The sequence below is a fragment of the Gorilla gorilla genome, chromosome 1 (assembly GCF_029281585.2).
Source record: "Gorilla gorilla gorilla isolate KB3781 chromosome 1, NHGRI_mGorGor1-v2.1_pri, whole genome shotgun sequence".
Classification (NCBI taxonomy): domain Eukaryota; kingdom Metazoa; phylum Chordata; class Mammalia; order Primates; family Hominidae; genus Gorilla; species Gorilla gorilla.
In genome coordinates, this window is record NC_073224.2 from 131,852,409 (window position 1) to 131,875,404 (window position 22,996).

Genomic DNA, 22,996 nt, shown 5'->3' on the forward strand with positions numbered 1-22,996 from the left:
CACCTTAACCTTTAAGCAATAACTTCCTACCCTCTGTAACTCAAACCCTTGGTAACCTCTAATCTGCTTTCTATGTCTAGGAATTTACCCATTCAAGATATCTTATAAGTAGAATCATACAGTATTTTTCTTTTTGTGTCTGATTTATTACTCTTAGCATAATGTCTCTAAGGTTTGTTCATGTTGTAGCATGTATCAGAACTTCATTTCTTTTCATGGCTGAGTAATATTCCGTTATGTGTATATACCACATTTTGTTTAGTCCTTCATCTGTTGAAGAGCATTTGGATTATTTCTACTTTTCCAATATTGTGAATAATGCTGCAGTGAACATTGGCATCTGCGTATCTGTTCGAGTCTATGCCTTCAATTCCTTTGGGTATATATCTCAGAATGGAATTGCTGAGCCATATGGTCATTCTGTGTTTAGCTTTTAGGAACTATCAGACTGTTTTCCATAGTGGCTGCACCATTTACATTCTCACCAGCAACATACAAAGGTTCCAGTTTTTCCACGTCCTTATTAACACTTAATTTCCGTTTTAAAAAAGCTTATTTTTATTCTAGCCATCCTCTTAGGTGTGAGGTGGTATGGTTTAGGACTTTACTTCTTGTGCTGAGTTTTTTAAAAAATTGTGATTAAAAACACATAAAGTTTATGATTTTAACCATTTTTAAATATATAGTACAGTAAGTGTTAACTGTTTGTGGTTTGTTGTGCAACAGATCTCTAGAACTTTTTCACTTCTCAAAACTTAAACTCTATAGTCATTAAACAACAGCTCCCAATTTCCCCTTCACCCTGGCGCTGTGTAACCTACTTTCTCGTTTTATGAGTTTGACTACATTAAATACCTTGTATAAGTGAAATCATGTGGTGTTTCTCTTTCCGTGACTGGCTTATTTCATGTAACATAGTTTCCTCAAGGTTCATCCATATGATAGCATACAACAGGACTTTTTTGTTTTTAAGGCTGAATAATAATTTGTTGGGTATATATATCACATTTTCTTTATTCATCTGTTGATGGACGTTTGGATTGTTTCTACATCTTGGCTATTGTGAATAGTGCTGCAGTGAACATGGTTGTGCAAATATCTCTTCAAGATACTGTTTTCGGTTCTTTTTGACATATACTCAGAAGTGGAATTTCTGGGTCAAATGGTAATTCTATTTTTAAGTTTTTGAGGAACCTCCATGTCATTTTCCATAGTAACTAGACCTTTTTGTTTTTTAACATTTCTATCAATGTACACCAAGATTCCAATTTCTCCATGTCCTCCCCAACACCATTAAGTGGGATGGTGAAGTCTACTACTATTACTGTGTTGCTGTTTATTCCTCCCTTCAGTTCTGTAAGTGTTTGCTTCATATATTTAGGAGCTTAATATTAGGTCCATATGAAGTTATAATTATTATTTCTTCCTGGTAAAGTGACCCATTTATCATTATGTAATGTCCATCTTTGTCTCTTGTGACAGTTTGTGTCTTAAAGTCTATTTTGTCTGATGTAATTATGGCCACCCCTTTTCTCTTTGGGTTCCCATTTTTATGGAATATGTTTTTCCATCCTTTCACTTTCAGCTTATGTGTGTCCTTAGATCTAAAGTGAGTCTCATAGATAAGGTATAGTTGATTCTGTATGTGTTATTCACTCAGCAATTTATATCTTTTAATTGGGGGATTTAATCTATTTACATTTAAAGCAGTTGCTGATAGGGAAGGACTTACTGTTGTCATTTGGCTAGCTGCCTTTTATCTTTGTCCTGTGGCTTTTCTGTTTTTCCCTTCCTCTCTTCCTGGCTTCTTTTGTGTTTTGTTGATTTTTTTTTTTTTTAGTGATATGTTCTGATTCCCTTCTCATTTCCATTTGTGTGCATTCTGTAGATGCTATTTTTGTGGTTACCATTGCAACTACATAAAGCATACTAAAGTTATAGCAACTTATTTTAAGCTGTTTACAACTTAACTTCAGTGGTATATAAAACTCTATTTCTTTACATCTTTCACCTCCTCCCCACCAACTTTATGTCTTTTGATATTGTATATCCTTAACATAGATTTATAGTTACTTTTTATGCTTTTCTTCTTTAAATTCTGTTTAAATTTTGTTTTTGAAATTTAGATTTTCAAGTTATTTATATACCTTCATTACAATACTATAGGATTTTATAATATTCTAAATATTGACCTTTACTGTAGAGTTTCATATTTTGTGGTTTTGTGTTGCTATTTATCATCCTTTTGTTTCTCCTTTTAGCCTTTCTTGTAGGGCCAGTCTAGTGGTGATAAGCTGTATCAGCTTTTGTTTGTCAGGGACAGTCTTAATTTCTCCTTTTTTGAAGGGCAGTTTTGCCCATACAGTATTTTTGTTTGGCAGTTTTTTTAAGTTTCAAAACATAGAATATAACATTCCATTTCCTTCTAACCTGCGAGATTTCCATTGAGAAATGCACTCAATGGATTTTTTAATCCATTGAGATAATTTTTTAATCCTGTAGGATTTAAAATTTTTAGTCTTACAGGATTAAAAAATTAAAAAGTTAAACTAGTTATATAACATATTAACATGTATTTTATACTTAAATTATCTTATGTTTAAAAAATTGATTATCATATATATTTTATACAGTTTCTCCTAATTATTGCCTTCTAATGAAATACAGGGACCTAGAGTAACAGGGATAAAGTATGGCCTTTTGATCAGCATGCCTGGTTCTGAGTCCTTCTTAAAAAACACTGGGCCTGGTGTGGTGGCTCATGCCTATAATCTCAGCACTGTGGGAGGCCGAGGCGGGCGGATCACCTGAGGTCAGGAGTTTGAGATCAGCCTGGCCAGCATGGTGAAACCCTGTCTCTACTAACAGTACAAAGATTAGCTGGGCATAGTGGTGGGCATAGCTGTAATCCAAGCTACTCAGGAGGCTGAGGCAGAAGAATCGCTTGAACCTGGGAGGCAGAGGTTGCAGTGAGCCGAGATTGGGCCACTGCACTACAGCCTGGGTGACAAGAGCGAGACTCCATCTCAAAAAACAAACAAAAACTCCGCTGAGATGAATTTTTCTCATTTCTAAAATCAGAATAATAGATTTATGTAAGAGTTTTTGTAAGGCTCAAATGAAATACATGTAACGTGTAAAATGAGATACAATGAGTAGAATTATATTATTTTATTAATACTCACCATAAGAGGTGTTCTTTAGATCCTGCAGCGTTTGGTATGCAGTTCACGTTTGTTTAGAAGAATGTCAGTAACCGGTGCAAACCTCATGTGTTCTGCATCCCCAGTGGCCTCCCACCTCTCCACAGAGTCACTGCCTCCTGCAGTGCCTGCTGCTTCTGCAAATGTGTGGCCTCATCCTGCAGAAATGGGGCTTCTCATGAGGTTGAGAATAGCTGTGAAAATGTTTACATTGAAGCTGTAGAGTTCGTTAATTATTTTCTTCTTTATTTCTCTGGCAGCTCTTGAAGTCCTATTGGCTGGATAATTTTGCAAAAGATTCTGTAAACCCTGGAGTCATGGTGTTGCTGGGATGCGGTGCCTTATCCAGCACCTGTGGTCAGCTGGCCAGCTACCCATTGGCTTTGGTGAGAACTCGCATGCAGGCTCAAGGTGAATTTTTGATTACAGAACCACACCGATAAAAGTGCTGCACCAGTAATGTGCTTTTAGAACTCCAAGTTCTACTAAGATGCAGACTGTAGTTTTAAGACAGTATTTCTCAACCTTTTTTTCATTATTGCCTCCTTAAGGAATCTTTTCAGAAATTCTTTTTCTAAATGCTCCCTCGTCATGAAATTTTAATGTGACAGAAGCATTGCATATGTACTGTATGCATACATATGCCTTATACATAAACAGAGTCCTATTTTTTTGACTGTGTTACATGCACATTTTAAGATTATAAGCTTTAGTATCTGATGGATTTGGGTTCAGATCCTTGCCTCAGACTTCTTGGGGTTTTTAATGGGAATGAAAATTGTACAGTGTTGTAAGAATTACCAACAATATAAATAAAGCATCTTGGGTTTGTTAAATTTTTGGTAAATGGTGGCTGGAATCATTTTTTAGTGTTGCGTAGACCCTACAAGTTTTGAGCTGTGATTCCTCCTCACTGTGACACTGTCTCCATTGTTGGCTTTGATTACACTGTACCATCCTGGTTGTTCTGCCTGCCCATTGATAACTTTTACCATTTGCTGGCTTTTATTGCTATCCCCACTCTATTAAAGTATGCATTCAAATGCCTTTCTTTTCTCTTTGATGCTTTCCCTGGTCAGTCTTATCCATTGTTTTCTTAAGTAGTACACCTTGGGCATCTACAGCTCTATTCCCAACCTCCCTTCCAAGTGCCAGCCACAGCAACCCCAGCCAAGCAGTCAGTCACTAATTGGCAAATACTCCCTGAGCCATTGTCCCATTCTAGACACTGCCAGATGCTAGGGGTAGAGCAGTCAACAAGTCAGATGTGGCCCCGCCAGTGTAGAGTAGAGAAGACGTTATGTCCAGCAAGTAAACAACCTGGTTAAACCAACTCCTCTTTTGTTAGGGGAGCACAGAGCAAGGAGCTATAACCTAACTTGGGCGCTGCAGAATGCTGTCAGTGAAGCTGAGACTGGAAAGATGAGTGGGAGTTAGCTGGGCACAGGCCAGTGGAGTGGGAACAGAAAACATTACCGCTGAGGGAAAGCATGTGTGAAGACACTGAGGCAGGCACCAACATGGTGTATTTGAGGAGCTGAGAGACAGTCATGGCTGTAGAGAAAAACACAAAGTAGTGAACTACACGTTTCTTGTGTATTCTCTCATTTCACCATCATAACCATCTTGGGGATGGGAATACTAACATTATCCCCATTTTTCAGATGAGCAACTGGGGCAGAGAGAAATTAAGTAACTCCCACAAGATTACACCTGTGGTAAATAGTGGGACTGAAATTCAGACACATGCAGTCTGATTCCAACCCTCCTGTCTGCCAGCTCTGATCCAGAACTTTGCATGACTGATATGGCTGATAGATTGTCTATGGCTGATAGATTGTCATTTCTGACCTAAAAGTCTGATCATTTTACATCTGTTCAGACATCTTTGCAGCCTTTCGGTGTCAGTTCCAAAGTTGTTAGTGGGAATTTCAAAGCCTTTAATAATCTGGCCCCACTGTATTCACTCTCTGTGTAATAACCACATACAACAATCAGCTGCATCTCTATAGCACATGGTGCTCCTCTCGTTGTCTTGGTTGTGCCAGCAACACTGGATTTCGCTTTCTCTTCTTGCTTGTTGAGGTCCTTTCCAGGGCCCAGGTCCTTGTGCTTTTTCCCAAGCTTCCCAGAGCTTCTTCCATACTCCCCTTACTTCCGAGATTTAACTGTTCTCTCTTCAGCGCTTGTCTAGTAAGGAGGCAGCAGTAGCAGTGTGGGATCTTGGAAAGTGTACCAGCTTTGGAGTCAGACCATTGGATCTCAGCCCTAACATTTTCTACTTAGATTTTTTAGGACAAATTTCTCCATCTTTCTAAGCCTCGAATTGCTCACTTATAAAATTGATATAATATTTACCTTGCAAGATTGGTATGGAAGGTAATTAACCCAGTATTTAGAACATAGTAATTAATAAATAACTATTATTACCATCGTTACTATAGTTAGGACACTCACTGTTCGGTGCTATACAAAGAGGATCATAAAAGGGATATTGTCTTGGGCTTCTTGGAATAAATGTTGTCCTTTTACTGTATTCTAGAATATCATTCTGAATCATAATTGTTTGTTGTCATAATAATGAAACATACTTGAATATTAAATTACCCTCTTTTTTTATTTTTTAGCCATGTTAGAAGGTTCCCCACAGCTGAACATGGTTGGCCTCTTTCGACGAATCATTTCTAAAGAAGGAATACCAGGACTTTACAGAGGCATCACCCCAAACTTCATGAAGGTGCTCCCTGCTGTAGGCATCAGTTATGTGGTTTATGAAAATATGAAGCAAACTTTAGGAGTAACCCAGAAATGACATTGCATTTTTTGCTTTAGCATGATAATTGAAACTTTCAACAATCCCTGGAGTGACTTTTTCTCCTCGAATTGAAACAAGTCTATGGCAAAAGAAGCTGCATTTTTTTCACAAAAGGGAAGATGATAACAATGGTCACATCAAACTTTTGGGCTCAATTATATGTACACAGAAATGTTAAAAATCATAGTTTTAATGTGTTTTGAAAAGGCCAAACAATTATACTTTATCCTTTCTTAATAATCCTGCAAATCTCTGCCCTGAATCCGAAATCTGAAAATGTACTGGCTTGAACAAAATTTGTTTTGTGTGTTAGAGTTATAAATCATTAATCTTTATTTCCGGTGGTTCATGTTTATGCCAGTTCCTTTATATTTAAATGTCTTGTTTTATATATTTTGAATGTCTTTATAGATTTCTTTAAATTTCCTTGTAGAACCATTAATAGAAAATCATTACATTTAAAATATGCCTTACAGCAAAAGCATCCAAATAAGTGTAGGGTTTATGTCCTTATTTTTCTTTCAGCTGAATAGGAATGAACACAGTGGTAGAATTTCTGAAGAGAAGTGATGAAATTATATTTATTTCAGTGGGCACTTTTCCATTTTACATGTACCATTATATGGTTCCTGGAGTTATACACTAATTTTCAGTATATTACTGTTAAATTATCAACACAAGGCAACTTATTTGAAAGATTCTGTTTATCCTGCCATTGCTTTGAAAAGCAGCAGGAAACGAAATCCTTTGACTTGTATCCGCTTCTGAAGAGCATCTTTGTTTTCCTTTGTCCTTTGTTTCCTACCTTTTGAATCAGATTCCGTTTTAGTCAGGAAGATTTCTTGGGACCATTCTTAGTAACCTGAAATTTCTTTTTTAATTGCATGAAGTGGGTTGATCATGAGCAAATGATGTGCTTATTTCTCCCTCACTGTTGAATATCTTTGAACTTGCTGTTTTCAATATGGGCAGCACAAAGGTGAGAGATACATATTAATAGTAGTATGTATTACTCTTATACATTAGATACCTATATTTAAATGAAAGGCCCAATTTGTAAACGTATACATTCATATTCTCTCTTGCCCCAAGTTTTAGGAACATGTTAGGATATAGGAGACTTAATTTATAATAATGAGAGCATTTTTTTTATTTTACTAAAGCCATTTTCATAGTCAAATATCTTTTATTTGTGTGATTAAAACTTAGAAAAATATTTACTAGTTGAAGTTATTATCAGTTTTTAATTTAGTTCTTAAACTCATTTCACTTCTAATAATTTCTGTTATAAATTGCCAGCATTTTAATGAAAATCTAATGACGTAATAGGCATTTTCTTTATTTGAACCTACCTCTTTTATTTTCTGAACCAAACAGAAAGATGGACTGGTGTTTGTGAAACATTTTTAAAAATGTAGTTTCATTTATATTAGTTATGTTTGATAAATGTCTCAGTATTTTTATAATATGATAAGCCTGGGATTCTACTTTAAGGGTTATTTGTACTTTTAAGTAATATATAAAGTGACAATATTAAGGTACATGATCAGCTCTTTCTATTTTTACTCATAAAAATTATGGAAATGAATAATTTTGCTAACAACTTCGAAATTTCAGACTCCTGGAAAATATGAAAATATTCATTGTTCATTATGAATTTAAATTGTAAGGTATGAATGTGATTTGTTTGTACATCTTGTATCTTTTCCAAAAAATGATTGTGTATCTTTTGGAAAAAAGCCGAGAGTTGAAGATAGTATATTTCTGGTAGTACTGAATATTTACTTACAGTTTCTATCAAAAATATATATTTGTTTCTAAAATTACTTGTTTTCCAGTTTTTATTTTTTTTAGAGAAAATTCTTAAGTCTCAGTTTCCTAATTGAAAAAAAAATTATAAATAAAGCAAAAATTGTGTCCTACAGCTTAGCTAGCTTAGATGTTTGGCACCAGTTTGAATCATGCTTTTTATACAGCTGGCTCCATGTAGTCTTTCCAAACATTTTGGCCTTTCCTGAGCAGCCTTTGTAGATATTGTCTGTATGATGCATTTTGACACAAGATGATATTTTTTGTGATATAAAAATTCCACATTTACCCATTAGAGTTACAGCTCTGGGGTTCACAGTACCAAGGGGGACCCAGAGCCTCAGGATTGGCCAGGCTCATTTTGCCGTGGAGTATCAGTTTGTCTTGAAATTGTGGGAAAAAATTCTAAGTTGAATTCACTGGTAAGTAATTTTTTAAAATTTCATAATGCAGATTACATCCAAAATTTGATTTAAAAATTAAAACATAAGACTGCAGAGAAATTCTGCATTTCAACTCCAATACTACAGACTTCAGAAATAACTTATCAGTTATTTCTGTAAGCTTCTCGCTTACCTGGATACCTGACAGGTGAGATGGCTGTAGCAGACACTGGTAGTTCCCTGCCCACACACCTGTCCCTGTCCACAGCTGCACAAGGCAGCTCTGTGTGCAATTGCCAGCATCTGCTCCTGTGTTCTCAGGGAATCTTTGTTAGAAAAATGCTGCCATATTTGTTTCTCACCTATTAGTCTTGTCTCCCAGTCAAGAGAATAAATTTATGCAAGCAGAGATTGTACTTTACAGTATTTTGTCTTTGAGCTTGGCATTAGGTTGCATTTGTAAAAATGTGGCATGGCTTCCTTATCCCCCAATAGGAACTTTGCCAGCCCTTTTGTTCTCATGGAACTTCCTTTTTTGAAAAGAGCGCCAAAGGAGTAAAAATACTGTGGAGGGAGCAACCCTCCTTTGCCATATGCTCTCAGACATGTGGAGCAGTCTGAAGTCATTTAGGCCACTCTCTGGGAGAGCACATCCTATGATGTTCTCCCAGCCTAGCCCCTTCCACTGTGCTCAAGTCCAAGCTGACCAGCTCTCTGACCACAGTGTAAACAAAGATGATTGTCAGTGGGCCCCAGAGTCCTATACCCAGACACTAAGCCACAGCCACTAACCCCAGGCCACTTCAGCATTTATTCCACCAGCATTCACTCACTCATTTGTTCTTGCAGTGTGCATTTAGTAGGCACCTGTTATGGCTTGGCTTTATCCCCATCCAAATCCCATCTTGAATTGTAACTCCCACAATTCCCACATGTCATGGAAGGAACTGGTGGGAGGTGAATGAATTATGGGGGTGGGTCTTTCCTGCACTCTTCTCATGATAGTGAATGAGTCTCATGAGATCTGATGGTTTTAAAAACAGGAGTTTCCCTGCACAAACTCTCTCTTTGCCTGCTGCCATCCATATAAGATGTGACTTGCTCCTCCTTGCCTTCTGCCATGATTATGAGGCTTCTTTTGTAAATTGTGCAGTCTTGGATATGTCTTTATCAGCAATGTGAAAATGGATTAATACAGTAAATTGGTACCCATAAAGTGGGGCGTTGCTGAAAAGATACCTGAAAATGTGGAAGTGACTTTGGAACTGGGTAACAGGCAGAGATTGGAACAGATTGGAGGGCTCAGAAGAAGGCAAGAAAATGTGAGAAAGTTCTGAACTTCCTAGAGAGCTGTTGAATGGCTTAGCCCAAAATGCTGATAGCAATATGGACAATAAAATCCAGGCTGAGGTGATTTAGGATGGAGGTGTGGAACTTGTTGGGAACTGGAGCAAAGGTGACTCTTGTTATGTTTTAGCAAAGAGACTGGGGGCGTTTTGCCCCTGCCCTAGAGATTTGTGGATCTTTGAACTTGAGAGAGATAATTTAGGGTATCTGGCAAAAGAAATTTCTAAGCAGCAAAGCCTTCAAGAGGTGACTTGGGTACTGTTAAAGGCATTCAGTTTTATAAGGGAAGCACAGCATAAAAGTTTGGAAAATTTGCAGCCTGACTATGCAACAGAAAGGAAAAATCCATTTTCTGGGGAGAAATTCAACCTGGCTGTAGAAATTTGCTTAAGTAGCAAGGAGCTGTTAATGTTAATCCCCAAGACTGTGGAGAAAATGTCTCCAGGCCATGTCAGAGACTTTATGGCAGCCCCTCCCATCACAGGCCCAGAGGCCCAGGAGGAAAAAGTGGTTGTGTGGGCCAGGCCCAGGGTCCCCATGCTATTGTACAGCCTAGGGACTTGGTGCCCAGTGTCCCAGCCGTGGCTGAAAAGAGTCAATGTACAGCTGAGGCTGTGGCTTCAGAAGGTGGAATCCCAAGCCTTGGCAGCTTCCATGTGGTGTTCAGCCTGTGGGTGCAAAGAGGTCAAGCACTGAGGTTTGGGAACCTTCACCTAGATTTCAGAAGATGTATGGAAACGCCTGGATGCCCAGGCAAGAGTTTGCTGCAGGGGCTGGGCCCTCATGGAGAACTTCTGCTAGGGCGGTGCAGAAGGGAAATGTGGGGTTGGAGCCCCTACACAGTGTCCCTACCAGGACACTGCCCAGTGGAGCTGTGAGAAGAGGGCCACTGTCCTCCAGACCCCAGAATGGTAGATCCACAGACGGCTTGTACTGTGTGCCTGGAAAAGCTGCAGACACTCAACACCAGCCCATGAAAGCAGCCGGAAGAAAAGCTCTACCCTGCAAAGCCACAGGGGCAGAGCTGCCCAGGATCAAGGGAACCCACCTCTTGCATCAGCATGACCTGGATGTGAGACCTGGAGTCAAAGGAAATCATTTTGGAACTGTAAAATTTGACTGCCCTGCTGGATTTCGGACTTGCATGGGCCCTGTAACCCCTTTGTTTTGGCCAATTTCTCCCATTGGGAATGGCTGTATTTACCCAATAACTGTACCCCCACTGTATCTAGGAAGTAACTGCTTGCTTTTGATTTTACAGACTCATAGGTGGAAGGGACTTCCTTTGTCTCAGATGAGACTTTGGACTGTGGACTTTTGGGGTTAATGATGAAATGAGTTAAGACTTTGGGGAACTGGTGGAGGCATGATTGGTTTTGAAATGTGAGGACATGAGATTTGGAGGGACAGGGGTGGAATGATATGGTTTGGCTGTGTCCCCACCAAAATCTCAACTTGAATTGTATCTCCCAGAATTCCCACATGTTGTGGGAGGTACCCAGGGGGAGATAATTGAATCATGGAGGCAGGTCTTTCCCATGCTATTCTCATGATAGTGAATAAGTCTCACAAGATCTGATGGGTTTATCAGGGGTTTCCACCTTTGATTCTTCCTCATTTTATCTTGCCGCTGCCATGTAAGAAGTGCCTTTTGCCTCCCTCCGTGATTTTGAGGCCTCCCCTGCCATGTGGAACTGTAAGTCCATTGAAACCTCTTTTTCTTCCCAGTCTCAGGCATGTCTTTATCAGCAGTGTGAAAATGGACTAATACAGCAGCCAATGTGGGCTGAGGTCACAACATTGAACAAAAGACTCAGTACTTCTTGTCTAGTGGGGAGAGATAGATGATAAACTATTAAGTAAAACATGTAGTGTGTCAGATGGTGCTAAGTGCAGAAGGGAGAGCTGGGGCTGTGGCCAGGGCTGCAGTTTTACAGAGATAGATAGAGAAGGCCTTATTGAGGAGGTGCTGTTTGAAGGTGGTGCCGGAATGCTCTGTACTGAGTCTGGGAAGAGCATCCAGGCAGCAGAGGGAAGCAGATGCAGTGGCCGCAGGAGGGAGGAACCTGCAGGAGGCCCGTGTGGCTGCAGGAGAGGAAGCCCAGGGAGGCAGCAATCCAGGAAGCAGAGGGGACTCTGAGGGAGCCACATCATCATTCATTTCTCCATTTCTTGCTTTCTAGTTCTGCAATAGAAGCAGTTTCTTGAGGGTGTTCCCTAAATAAGATTCAAATGTCTCTCCTCGGGGGGTGGGGGACACTTGGGGTAGTATCACTGGAAATGATGGAAAATACCTCAATTTCTGGGAACTGTCATGTCCATCACAGACAGAATAGCTTACCGCTACCTGGACACGTAGGCCCATTCCCCAGGTAGCATGTCTATTGGCTTCTCTGTGCCTCTCCTCCTCCAGGGAGAATTGTAATTTTTAAAAAGAGAATTAACTTAGAAACCTTAAAATCTAGATATTTTCTGAGAATTACAGAGGATTTTAATCTTAGCAAACTAACAAGGCTACCACTGTCCTCACTTTCTTCTCTGATCACTTTGTATCTGCCCAGGGTTTGTTTGTTTATTTGTTTTTAATTTACACAAGTTTGACAATGTTGGAAACAATCCTTTTATTTGATTTTTTGTTTTGTGTTCATTGATAATGTCCTGTTTTAAATTCACTTCCACAAAGTCAAGATAACCATAACAAACAAGTGATTTGTATTTTGTTACTCCAGAAAGAGAGGCTGGTTTGTCCAGGGATTTTAAAGCTTTCTAAAGTACGCTTCGAACCTAAGCTTATCACAGACTCCCAGTTTTCCCTAGTCAGCATGAGTTTACGCTCATCTAATTACACCGGTTCTACCTCACAGTCTCAGCCACGGGCTCAGGATGAAGTGGCCTGAATCCCAGCACCTGTAATCAGTGCCTTCTGTAGCTATGTGTCACCCAGCCAGTCTTTGCCATACTGCAGGGGGTCCCCACATCAATCTTACTGCAGCAAATGGGATGGTAAAAATGTGGTTTTTCCTTATTTTATTTAAATCAACTTAAGTCCAGCTCCTTAACCACTCAGTGTTGTGCCAATGATCTAGGATGTTGGCCTCTTTGGACACTGGCCATGGTCTACACCACTCACAGCTGAGGTGCCCTTTGTTCTAGCCTGCATGGTCCCTTGGTTCCAGCAGTTGTGCCATGCTTGGGATGGGAGCAGTTGGGAAGACATGGAGCGTCTGTGTCTGGGGTCTGGCCTTTCCATGCTGAAAGGGTGATGAGTAGAATGTGGATCTCCCTTAGCCTTGGGACCCACTAACCTTTGTCTTCTTCCAAACCTCTGACCCACCTCTTTTTCTCTTTGCTCTTAAAATTATCCCTCTCCTCTTCCCTCTGAGGCCCCTGTCATCCTCTCTGTAGGTAGCTTCGGTGTTTGCAAAAGACAGAAGAGCCTTTGATCAAAAGTGACTTCTGATTTCTACTTTAAAAAATCACCAAGGGAAGGAAATGCTAAAGGCCTGACTCCTGCCCTGAAATGAGAAAAAAGGGAAAATATAGGGAAATAAATACAAGTTAGTATTTTACTCAGTTATCTTGCTACAGGCTCTCAAATTGCCTCCTGTCTCCTGGTACTCTGTCTCAGGAGTAAGCCTTGTGCCTTGCAGCAGTAGGCTCTGCACATAAAAGGAGATGGCTGTTTTATTTGTTTTAACATAAACAGATTGTTATACCTATTGAATCTCCAAGTTCCCACAACTATATTGATATGTGGCAATGCAGTTTCACAACCAGACAGTTCAATAAACGGTGTCCATGTTGAAGGGTCAACTATGTACTTAAAATTCAACACTTTTCAATGGCCTGGGGAGGAGATGGGAAGAATGGGAGAGGGTACAATTACTTGGAATGCTGAAAAGAATGATAAGGTGAGACTCCCTCTCTGCAAGGAGTCTAGAGCTGTTTCTAAATCTGTTTTGGTTTTGGATGTGTTGGTGAATATGAGTGCAAGCTCTCAGAAGACACGGCTGATAAAGTTGCAAGTGTAGAATTAGAGGTGAAATTGATGAGTTGGGTGCTTGAGTTTCTAAGTAGAAGAATCTGGTGGAATTCTACCAGAAGATGAGGAACACGGTTTAAAGCTCATCCTTTAGTGATCTTTGTTTTTGTCCTGATTTTATTCCCTTCCTGCTTTACTCTTTGTAAAGATGTTCCCCCTTAAGATATAGGGAAATGTTCTATAAGGTAATAAAGCTATATTAAGGTGAACAAAAAGTAAATGAATGGAGACTTTTGCTGGAGTTTGAAAAGTTAGCTATTTTATATGTATGTTTTCTTTGTCTAGTAAAAATGTACGACTATTGTTTTATGGAATTCCAATCAGAGACTGTGGGAGACTTTCTTTACTTTGACAAGCCTTAATAATTCACTTACTCTTTTTATAAGGCAGTGAGAAACATTCATTGGTCAAATGGTTTGTTCAACAATGTTCTTTCTATTTTATTCACATAGCATTAACTAATAATCTTTCTATTTTATTCATGGTACCATTGACATCATCAAGACTTTATTGAGTGTAACTGGATTTATTATAACTGATCACAATAAACTGCACATGTTTAAACTGTATAATTTCACAAGCTTTGACATATGTACATACCCATGAACAAAAGACGGTGAACATACCAGTTTCTGAGTACATCAAGAAACCACTGATTGCTTTCTTTCTTTTTGTTTTTTTTTTGAGACGGAATCTCGCCCTGTTGCCCAGGCTGGAGTGCAGTGGCGCGATCTCGGCTCACTGCAGCCTCAGCCTCCTGGGTTCAAGTGATTCTTCTGTCTCAGCCTCCTGAGTAGCGAGCGTGCCACCATGCCTGGCTAATTTTTGTATTTTTGGTAGAGACAGGGTTTCACCATATTGGCCAGGCTGTTCTCGAACTCCTGACCTCGTGATCTGTCCACCTCGGCCTCCCAAAGTGCTGGGATTATAGGCGTGAGCCACCTCACCCAGCCTGATTTCTTTCTATCACTGTAGATTCATTTGTATTTCATAGAATTTTATGTAAATGTCTAGCTTTTCACTCTGCAAAGTTAATCAGAGTTATCTGTGTTGTTGCATGTCTCAATAATTTATTCTTTGTTTTGCAGAGTAATATTCCCTTGTAGGAACATTCCACAGTATGAGACAAGGCCCTGCAGAGAAACTCTACATAGAAAGGGTCTCCATGGGGCTGGGCACTGTGGCTCACACCTGTAATCCCAGCACTTTGGAAGGCTGAGGTAGGCGGATCACAAGGTCAGGAGATGGAGACCATCCTGGCCAACATGGTGAAACCCCATCTCTAATAAAAACACAAAAATTAGCTGGGTGTGGTGGCACATGCCTGGAATCCCAGCTACTTGGGAGGCTGAGGCACGAGAGTCACTTGAACCCAGGAGGTGGAGGTTGCAGTGAGCTGAGATCGCGCCACTGCATGCCAGCCTGGGCGACAGAGTGAGACTCCATTTAAAAAAAATAAAAAAATAATAATAATAATAAAAGAAAGAGTCTCCATGGAACACTTGATCCCTAATTGGCAGAAGAGGTCAAGGAAAAACACTAATGTGAAACAAGGGCAAAAGGTGCAAGAAAATTAAAAGGCAGTTAATAACTTCAGGAAAAATTAAAAAGCTCTATTATAAAAGAAATGTGGCCAGGTGTGGCGGCTCATGCCTATATAATCCCAGCACTTTGAGAAGCTGAAGTGGGCAGATCGCTTGAGGCTAGGAGTTTGAGACCAGTCTTGGTAACGTAGCAAAACCCCATCTGTACGAAAAATACAAAAATTAGCTGGGCATGGTGGCCTATGCTTGTAGTCCCAGCTATTGAGGGGAAAGCAGCTAAGGTGGGAGGATTGCTTGAGCCTGGAAGGTCAGGCTGCAGTGAGCTGTGATTGTGCCACTGCACTCCAGCCTGGGCAACAGAGCGAGACCCTGTCTCAAAAAAAAAAAAAAGAAATGTAATTATAGTGAACACTAGCTCGACAGTGAAAAATACTGCAAAGTCACATCATCAATGTGCTTTCAAAATCAAACTGTAGGCCTAAATATAGCTATAGAAGAATGTAAACAAGGAAGCAAATGTAATCAGAAGCTGAGCAGTAGGAGAGAGGAGGTGGGGTGAAAAGGGAAGGATGAGGAAGGTGGGGGTGTGCAAGCCTCCTGCTTATCTGGGTACCCGACAGGTGAGATGGCTGTAGCAGACACTGGCAGTTCCCTGCCCACACACCTGTCCCTGACCACGGCTGCACAAGGCAGCTCTGTGTGCAATTGCCAGCATCTGCTTTGGTGTTGCTCTTGGTGCTGGAGCTTACTTGCTGCCCATGTGACCGGAGCAGCTCTAAACCAGTGGTCGTGAGCTCTGTTTCGCACTGGCTCCCATTTCTACACTGGGTCTGGTGCAGGTGCCTATGGTGGCAGCTGGTGTGATGATTTGCCCTTTACTGATGGCCTTCTCCTCATCTTACTTTCTCATCCTGTCCTTGAATCATCCATTTCAGGGTCTGCCTCTGAAAGAACCCAAACTAAGGCAGTCAATCCACCACAGACAGACAAGGAAATAGAAGCAGAGCGTTTTATTTAGAGATTATGGAGGAAAATATGAAAAGAAGCAACTAACAGAACTACAGGTCATTACCTCTAGGGACCAAGACTAGAGGTGGGAAGGGGCGGAAGAGGAGACCATGCTTTTAAATATATGCATGGCATGTGCTACTTTAACATAATTAAAAACAATCACTTAAAGCAAATTGGAACAGTGTAACAAATGAAATCAAAACGAGAGAGCACAAATATATCTGAGCGACCTGGCCTGAGGTCTGTCCCCCAGCCCCCTTAATGTTGTTACCTGAATATGTCAATCGTTGTCAAAAGACAAGCATAAACTGAAATCGATTATTGTGTGGATCTGAACAGATGGAAAATATTCTCTGTACAGCAATTTTAAAAGTATAATGGTAATCACTGTGTTAGGGATTAAGTATACTTCCCACCCTGTGTTTTTGCCATTGTATAGGAAAAATCATGCAGAATACATTGATAATCACTGTAGAAATGAGATGAGATTTATTTACTAAAACACTTAGCACTTCACCTGGCACTACTTTATGAAGAAGCACTTTGTATAGGGCACTATGTATAGTTTATATATATAAAGAAACATTTGTGTATTGGGGTTGAATGTTACTTGTTGAATATTCTTCTGCTAGTCCACCCTGTCCCTGATGGAAGCTATGCCCCCGGATCAGAAACGCTTGATGCTCAAGCGGTCCTGGGAAACCACTATTGCAAGTAACTGTCAGTGCCCCCTACTTTCCACTAGATGGCAGACTTCCCCCAGCTCTGTGGACGGCAGATACCCAGGAGAGGAGTGCAGAGCTTCAGATCTTTGCTTTCTCCCGTTCCCTTGACCTGGAAAATCACTGGGCTGCCTCTGAGGCCAGATTTAGATTTCCTGCACAAGCCATCATTACCTTGTTTAGAGGAGTGAAATTAGGGTCGACCTGTCCTGTCATTCCAGGACAGAAGGTGACAAAGAAGGTCCTTTATGTGTAGCACTGAGGAGAAGGGCTTGTTCTTAATTTTTAAGATATTTTCCAAAAATAGAAAAATTCTGTTTCACAAGTCAAATAAGAAATGATTGAAAAACAAGTATCACTGTTCATATACAGAGTCGTAGGTAAATGTTCAGATACGAAAATTGTGACCATAGAGCATATTTTTGGATATTTGTTTTCATAGTGTGATGAATATTTTTGTTTGCTTAAAATAATTTCAGAAGTATAATCATAATTCAAGCTTGAAATACAAGAGTGGTAAAATGAGAGCAAAAATAAACAAGTAATAAAATGCACCACAAAATTGCTGACTCCATTCCCTTTTAGGGATTTCTTTTTTTTACAAGAGTTATTTTTATTGATTTGTGTGACACCCTGGCTGACACGTTTTAAAATAAATAAACTTTGGGTTTCAGATGAACACAGTTTGCATGCTGTCTCTCTGGAACAATACACATCAGAGGAAGAAGTTAACAGGAAAATCAGGCAACCCAAACTGTGTTTTTGGATTAATCAGGAATTTCCTTCAATTCTAGTAAACAGGTGGAAATAGAAATTTTGAGCTGAGAAAAGTAGGAATCGGGACGTGGAAGGGAAAAGCTGGGTTCTGCTGTGGTGATGTGGGTGACCCTCCATGATAAGCCAGCTGTCTGTTCTCCCAGCTCTCTCCCGGCGGTAGGAGCTGAGAAGAGGCGCCCCTCGCTGCAGGCCCTTTGGTGCCTCTCCTCTCCCCTGTCCTTTCACCCCCGACTCTGTGAGTTGCTTTCAGATATCGTTCTTTACTTACCAATTGTCTCTTTCTCCCCTGCTTGTTAACGTATCATGAAAAAACTGTGATGTGATGACCCCCCATGAATGCCTCTGGAGGAAAAGTGCTAGAAAATTTAAAAAGAAAATTAAGGTGATAAAACTGGCCTCACTAATCTGTTAAACTCCTTCAACATTGCCAAAAACAGAGGTGAGCTTCTCAGCTCAGTTTCCCCAAAATTCACAGAAAAAATTACTGTGCTTCAAAAGAAAACACAGCGGGCTAAGCACAGTGGCTCATGCCTATGACTCTAGCACTTTAGAAGGCCATGGTCAGAGAACTGCTTGAACCTAGGAGTTTGAGATCAGCCTGGGAACATAGTAAGACCTCATCTCTACAAAAAAATGAACAAAAATTAACCAGGTGTGGTGGTGCATGCCTGTAGTCCCAAGCTACAGGCTGGGAGGCAGAGGCAGGAGGATCACTTGAGCCCAGGAGGTGGAGGTTACAGTGAGCTGAGAGGGCGTCACTGCACTGCAGCCTGGGCAACAGAGCGAGACCCCATCCCCTCCCCACAAAAAGAGAAGAAAAACACAGAGGATGTAAAATGCAGCTGAGATAGTGATATTCTGCCCAATATTTTAGGCAGTGCTGGGATTTTCTCACTAAATGATCAATATTGAAAACTAAAATATTTTATTAAAATGAGAAAAAATTATCAGAGTGAAGATTAAAATTATAAGGCTCATTCAAAGAGACGAGGGTGTACTTAAATAATCTCCCAGTTTTAACTGCAAGATGTTTCATGATTTATGATGGGGTCATGTCACATCCTGATAAACCCATAGTAGGTCGAAAATAGCATAAGCCAAAAACGCATTTAATACCCCAATAAACCAATCATGAAGCTGAAAATCATAAATCAAACCGTCATTAAGTTGGGGACTGTCTGTATTGTTTATGTTAATATTTTGGAAAGTTTTTTAGTGTGTGATACCAAAATCTGCTTGACATTTAAGCACTGATTAACGCTAATGATTTTCACCGGGTCTTTTTGAAGCCCTAGCCCAGCTGTTTGAAAACATGGCTGCACATTAGAACCACCTGGGCGGGAGCTGGGATTAGCTTTTAAAACTCTCAGGTCATATCCCAGACCAATTAAAGCAGAATCTCTGGGGTGGGACACAGGCATCAGCATTTTTAAAAGTCCCCCAGGTGATTCCAACTGCTGCCAAGGTTGAGAACCACTGCAGTCTGGCTTCATTCTGAGCACTGTCTACACATGATGTTAGTAATGGTTGGGATTAAAGGACTATAAATACAAGGACAGTGTTTCCCAGTGCCCTCCCAAGTGGAGGAGGCCAGGAGGGAGAGATGACAGGATTTGCTGACCAATTAGATAGAGGTTTAAGAGAAGCTGTTAGGCCGAGGCAGACAGATCGCTTGAGGTCAGGAGTCCGAGGCCAGCCTGGCCAATATGGTGACACCCCCATCTCTACTAAAAATACAAAAATCAGCCAGGTGTGGTGGTGGGTGTCTGTAATCCCAGCTACTCTGGAGGCTGAGGCAGGAGAATCACTTGAACCTGGGAGGCAGGTGCTGCAGTGAGCCGAGATAATGCCGCTGCACTCCAGCCTGGGCAACAGAGCAAGACGATGTCTTTAAAAAAAAAAAAAAAAGAAGAAGAAAAAAAAAGCTGTTGAGTCAAGGATGACTGTAATTGTTTGACCCAAGAAAGACAGAATGATGAAGTTGCTTTTGAGATGGGAAGGTAGCATGAATAACAAGGTGGGCAGAGTGGGAAATGGATAATTGGGTTTGGACACATGAACGTTAAGATGCTCATGAAATATCCAGGTTGAAAGTTCAACTAGGAAGTTCTGGAATCCAGGGAGGGGTCCAGGCTAGTAGACACACACATTTGACAGTTATCGGCATTTAGATGGTGTTGAAAGCCATGCGGTCAGATGATTCTCTAAGGAGTGAGGATAGATAAGGAGGGGATGAAGGCTGGCCCCTCTAGGAAACGGCCAGAGATGAGGAGGGAGCCGTGGAGGTGCTGAGAAGCAGAAGCCAGCAAAGTGGGAGGAAAACATGGGGAATGGGATGGGCTGGGGCCACATCAGGTAAGACGAGGACCCAGAACCGAACCTGCCTCACACTCCTCCTCGGAGGTCACCAGGGGAAGGAGAGGAGGAAAAGAATCCGGTGGCACTAAGGAGAGTCCTGCTCCACCACACTGGATTTTCTCCAGCAGCGCTGATATTATCCAAGGTGTGAGCACAAAGCCGGGTGCCTGATTGGCCCAGAGTGGAACCGGGTAAGTGCTGAGAGCAGAGGGGAGGGAGACTGAGAGTGCTTTGGAGGGACTCTGGTTAGAGCCATTGACTCCGAGTTAGGGGAAAGGAGGAGGTGGAGGCATAGAGAAGTGTAGTGGTCGATGGACAGGGCGGTCCCAAGGAATTCGAACAAAGGGCTGGGAATGATTGGCAAATAAATTGGAAGGGAAGCCTTGGGTCAGACAGATTTTGAATCATAAAGCTGACAGGAAACAGTTTGGGGTGATGACAATTTCTAGTGACCTAGCTACCTTAAAGTCTTTAAGGGGTGAGGGGTGAGCAGCACGGGGGAATGTAACAACAAGGGGTGGGTAAGCGGTCAGACACGGGACCGTCGACGGTGCAGGGGTTTCACACGACGGTCTGTGGTGGTGGGTGGAAGTACTGTGAGGGAGAGGAGGGGGACAGTGAGGGGCACACACAGGCTGCCTGCCACTCTGAGGAGGGCGAGGGGCGTCCTCCTCGGAGGCCTTGGTTCAGTGAGAAGGGAGGCTGGGAGGAGGCACCTGGGCGAGGGCTGGGCGGACCTTTATGATGCAGAGATTTGAGGGCTGAGGAAGGAGGGTCCAGTGAAGACTGGTGCCACGCCTGTAGTCCCAGCTGCTCTCGGGAGGCTGAGGCAGGAGGGCCGCTTGAGCCCAGGAGTTAGAATCCACCCTGAGTAACACAATGAGACCCCGTCTCTAAAACCCAAAAAAAGGCCAGGTTCGAGACCGTGCCGGTGCCCCACCAGTCCCCTCCCCTTCCTGAGGCTCCTGCTCCAGGCAGTTATCCTAGGAGCAGGCCCGGCCTCTGGCTGCACTGGACGAGCGCAAGGCAGATCTGGAGGCCCCCTGCCGGCGGGATGCCAAGATCAGCTGGTCACTAAGTCCCAATGGAGTCATCATCCGTGTTACTAAGAAAGTGAGGGGCCCGCGGCACAAACCACAAGCGGGAGCGAGGAGAATCTGGAAAGCCGAGTGGGAGAGGTAGCTGGAAGGGCCGGCTGCGCGGGCCTGGGAGTATCCTGGAGGTCGGGCATGTACCGGCATTTTTGTGCGGTGATTTTTTCAATTCAGTCCCAAAGAAGTCCGGGGTGGGTGGGCGTGGCGCGTCTAAAAGGGCAGGAATGGGATGAGCGGAAGGCACGGTTTCCTAAGAGGGCTATGCAGTAATTACTACAACAGTGACAAGGTTGGAAAGAAAAGAAGGAAACCAAACATTATAAAATATAGAGGCTGTGCCTTTTAAATCAAGAATAGCCAATTAGCCTATTGTGTTATGTAATATCTCATTCATTAATGATTGAATTACTTCTGGCTGCATGTACTGTTTCCCTGAAGTTAATTTTTATTCCATTATGAAGGAATAAATCAAATCCATTGAAAGGAAATCTGACCTCTTTGCTGTCTACAGGAGGAAGGCCTTGAACCAAGTCTTTTTTGTGGTTTAATATTTTCGGTTTCAACTTAATAAAGAGGAGCCTGAGGGATAAGAAAAGAGGTCGGGTTTTGTCTTTTCCACTTGAAGTGCATAAACAGAATAGAAAGAAGTAATGACATGTAGTCAATTGTAAAGAACATGAAATCAACCCAGAAAATATCAAATGTTGGTGGGGATGCACAAGCACCAAGTGTTCGTGGTACCACTGAGAATAATTAATTCAGAAAGTTCTTGCGGATGCCTGCTAACCTTCTAGCAGAGCCTTTGCTAGGCGGGAGGCTTGTACAAAGCTAAACAATATGCTGTTTTTCCTTAGAGCTCACAGTCTGCTGGAAAGGCTGACATGAGAAAATAATACAGAGCGCTAAGTGCTGTAGCAAAAGCGTGTTCAATGATTTATGAGAACAATGGGCAGGGCAGTCGACAAGGTGTAAGAGGTGAGATGAAATTTTTGCTGTCTTTGGGGGACATGGAGAATATTTCCACACAAAGAAGGTAAGTGAAACATGTTCTGGAGAAAGGAGACGGCGTATGTAAAGGCATACAGGCAGGCAGGATAGGTACATCTGGGGAAATTGCAAAGATGTTCTGTGAGGCTGGAGTGCTCCCTGGGGAGAGTGGTGAGAGCTTTGGTTAGAAAGATAGGTTAGTACCAGTTATATGCCACGCTGAGGCACTGGGTTTGATAAGAGAACCACTGGAGGATTTAATCAAACGGGAATGCATGCTTAGCTGCATCTTTCCGAAAGGTGGATGGGTTGGAGAGGAGTGGATGGGAGGCAGGTGCGGACTGAAGGCAGAGGCTAAGTAAGCCCTTACCTCTCTCATGTCTGTATCCCCATGCGTTGTGTACCTTAGTTGGCACACGGTTGGTACTTGATAAATATTTGTTGGATGAATAGCTGAAAGAAGGAAAATGAAATTTCTGATTTTGGGTGGTGGATGCAAGGTTTTGGGGGGAGCCGTATCTGGGAGAGTTGTGCCTCTCTTCTGCCCCTGCCAGATTTGTCAACCCATGACCCTCATGGCTTCACTGGCTCATAAAAGTGAAGTGTCAATTAGGGAGACTGTGAAGGAAAGAAACACCAAAGAGCTGATATCACAGTAGTTAGGGAATGAGTGTTTCCAAAAGAAAGGAGTGATCAACACCGTCCCATGTAGTACAGATGTCCAAAAAGAGCAAGGTCCTTGAGTTGTGCCAGGTCTGAGGCTTCAGTGAGAACAGTTTGGTGGAGTGGCAGCTACAGACTCCAGATGGCAGTGAGCTGAGGAGTGAAGGGGAGGGAAGGAAGAGGCGTTCAGGAGGGTAGACATTCTTTCCAAAAGCTGGGCTTGAAGGGAAGAAGGGGAGGA

At 41.8% G+C, this 22,996-nt stretch overlaps 1 protein-coding gene across 1 annotated transcript in view; it reads left to right on the forward strand.

The window, feature by feature from the left end:
* LOC101140953 (mitochondrial adenyl nucleotide antiporter SLC25A24) overlaps window positions 1–7,844 on the forward strand; it is a 66,703-nt gene extending 58,859 nt beyond the window's left edge. Inside the window, exons 9-10 of the mRNA XM_019039334.4 lie at window positions 3,464–3,614; window positions 5,831–7,844. Of these exons, the coding sequence (XP_018894879.2) occupies window positions 3,464–3,614; window positions 5,831–6,015 (336 nt within the window). The 3' untranslated portion in view covers window positions 6,016–7,844. The remainder of the gene's footprint in view (window positions 1–3,463; window positions 3,615–5,830) is intronic.
* The last annotated feature ends 15,152 nt before the right edge of the window (window positions 7,845–22,996 follow it).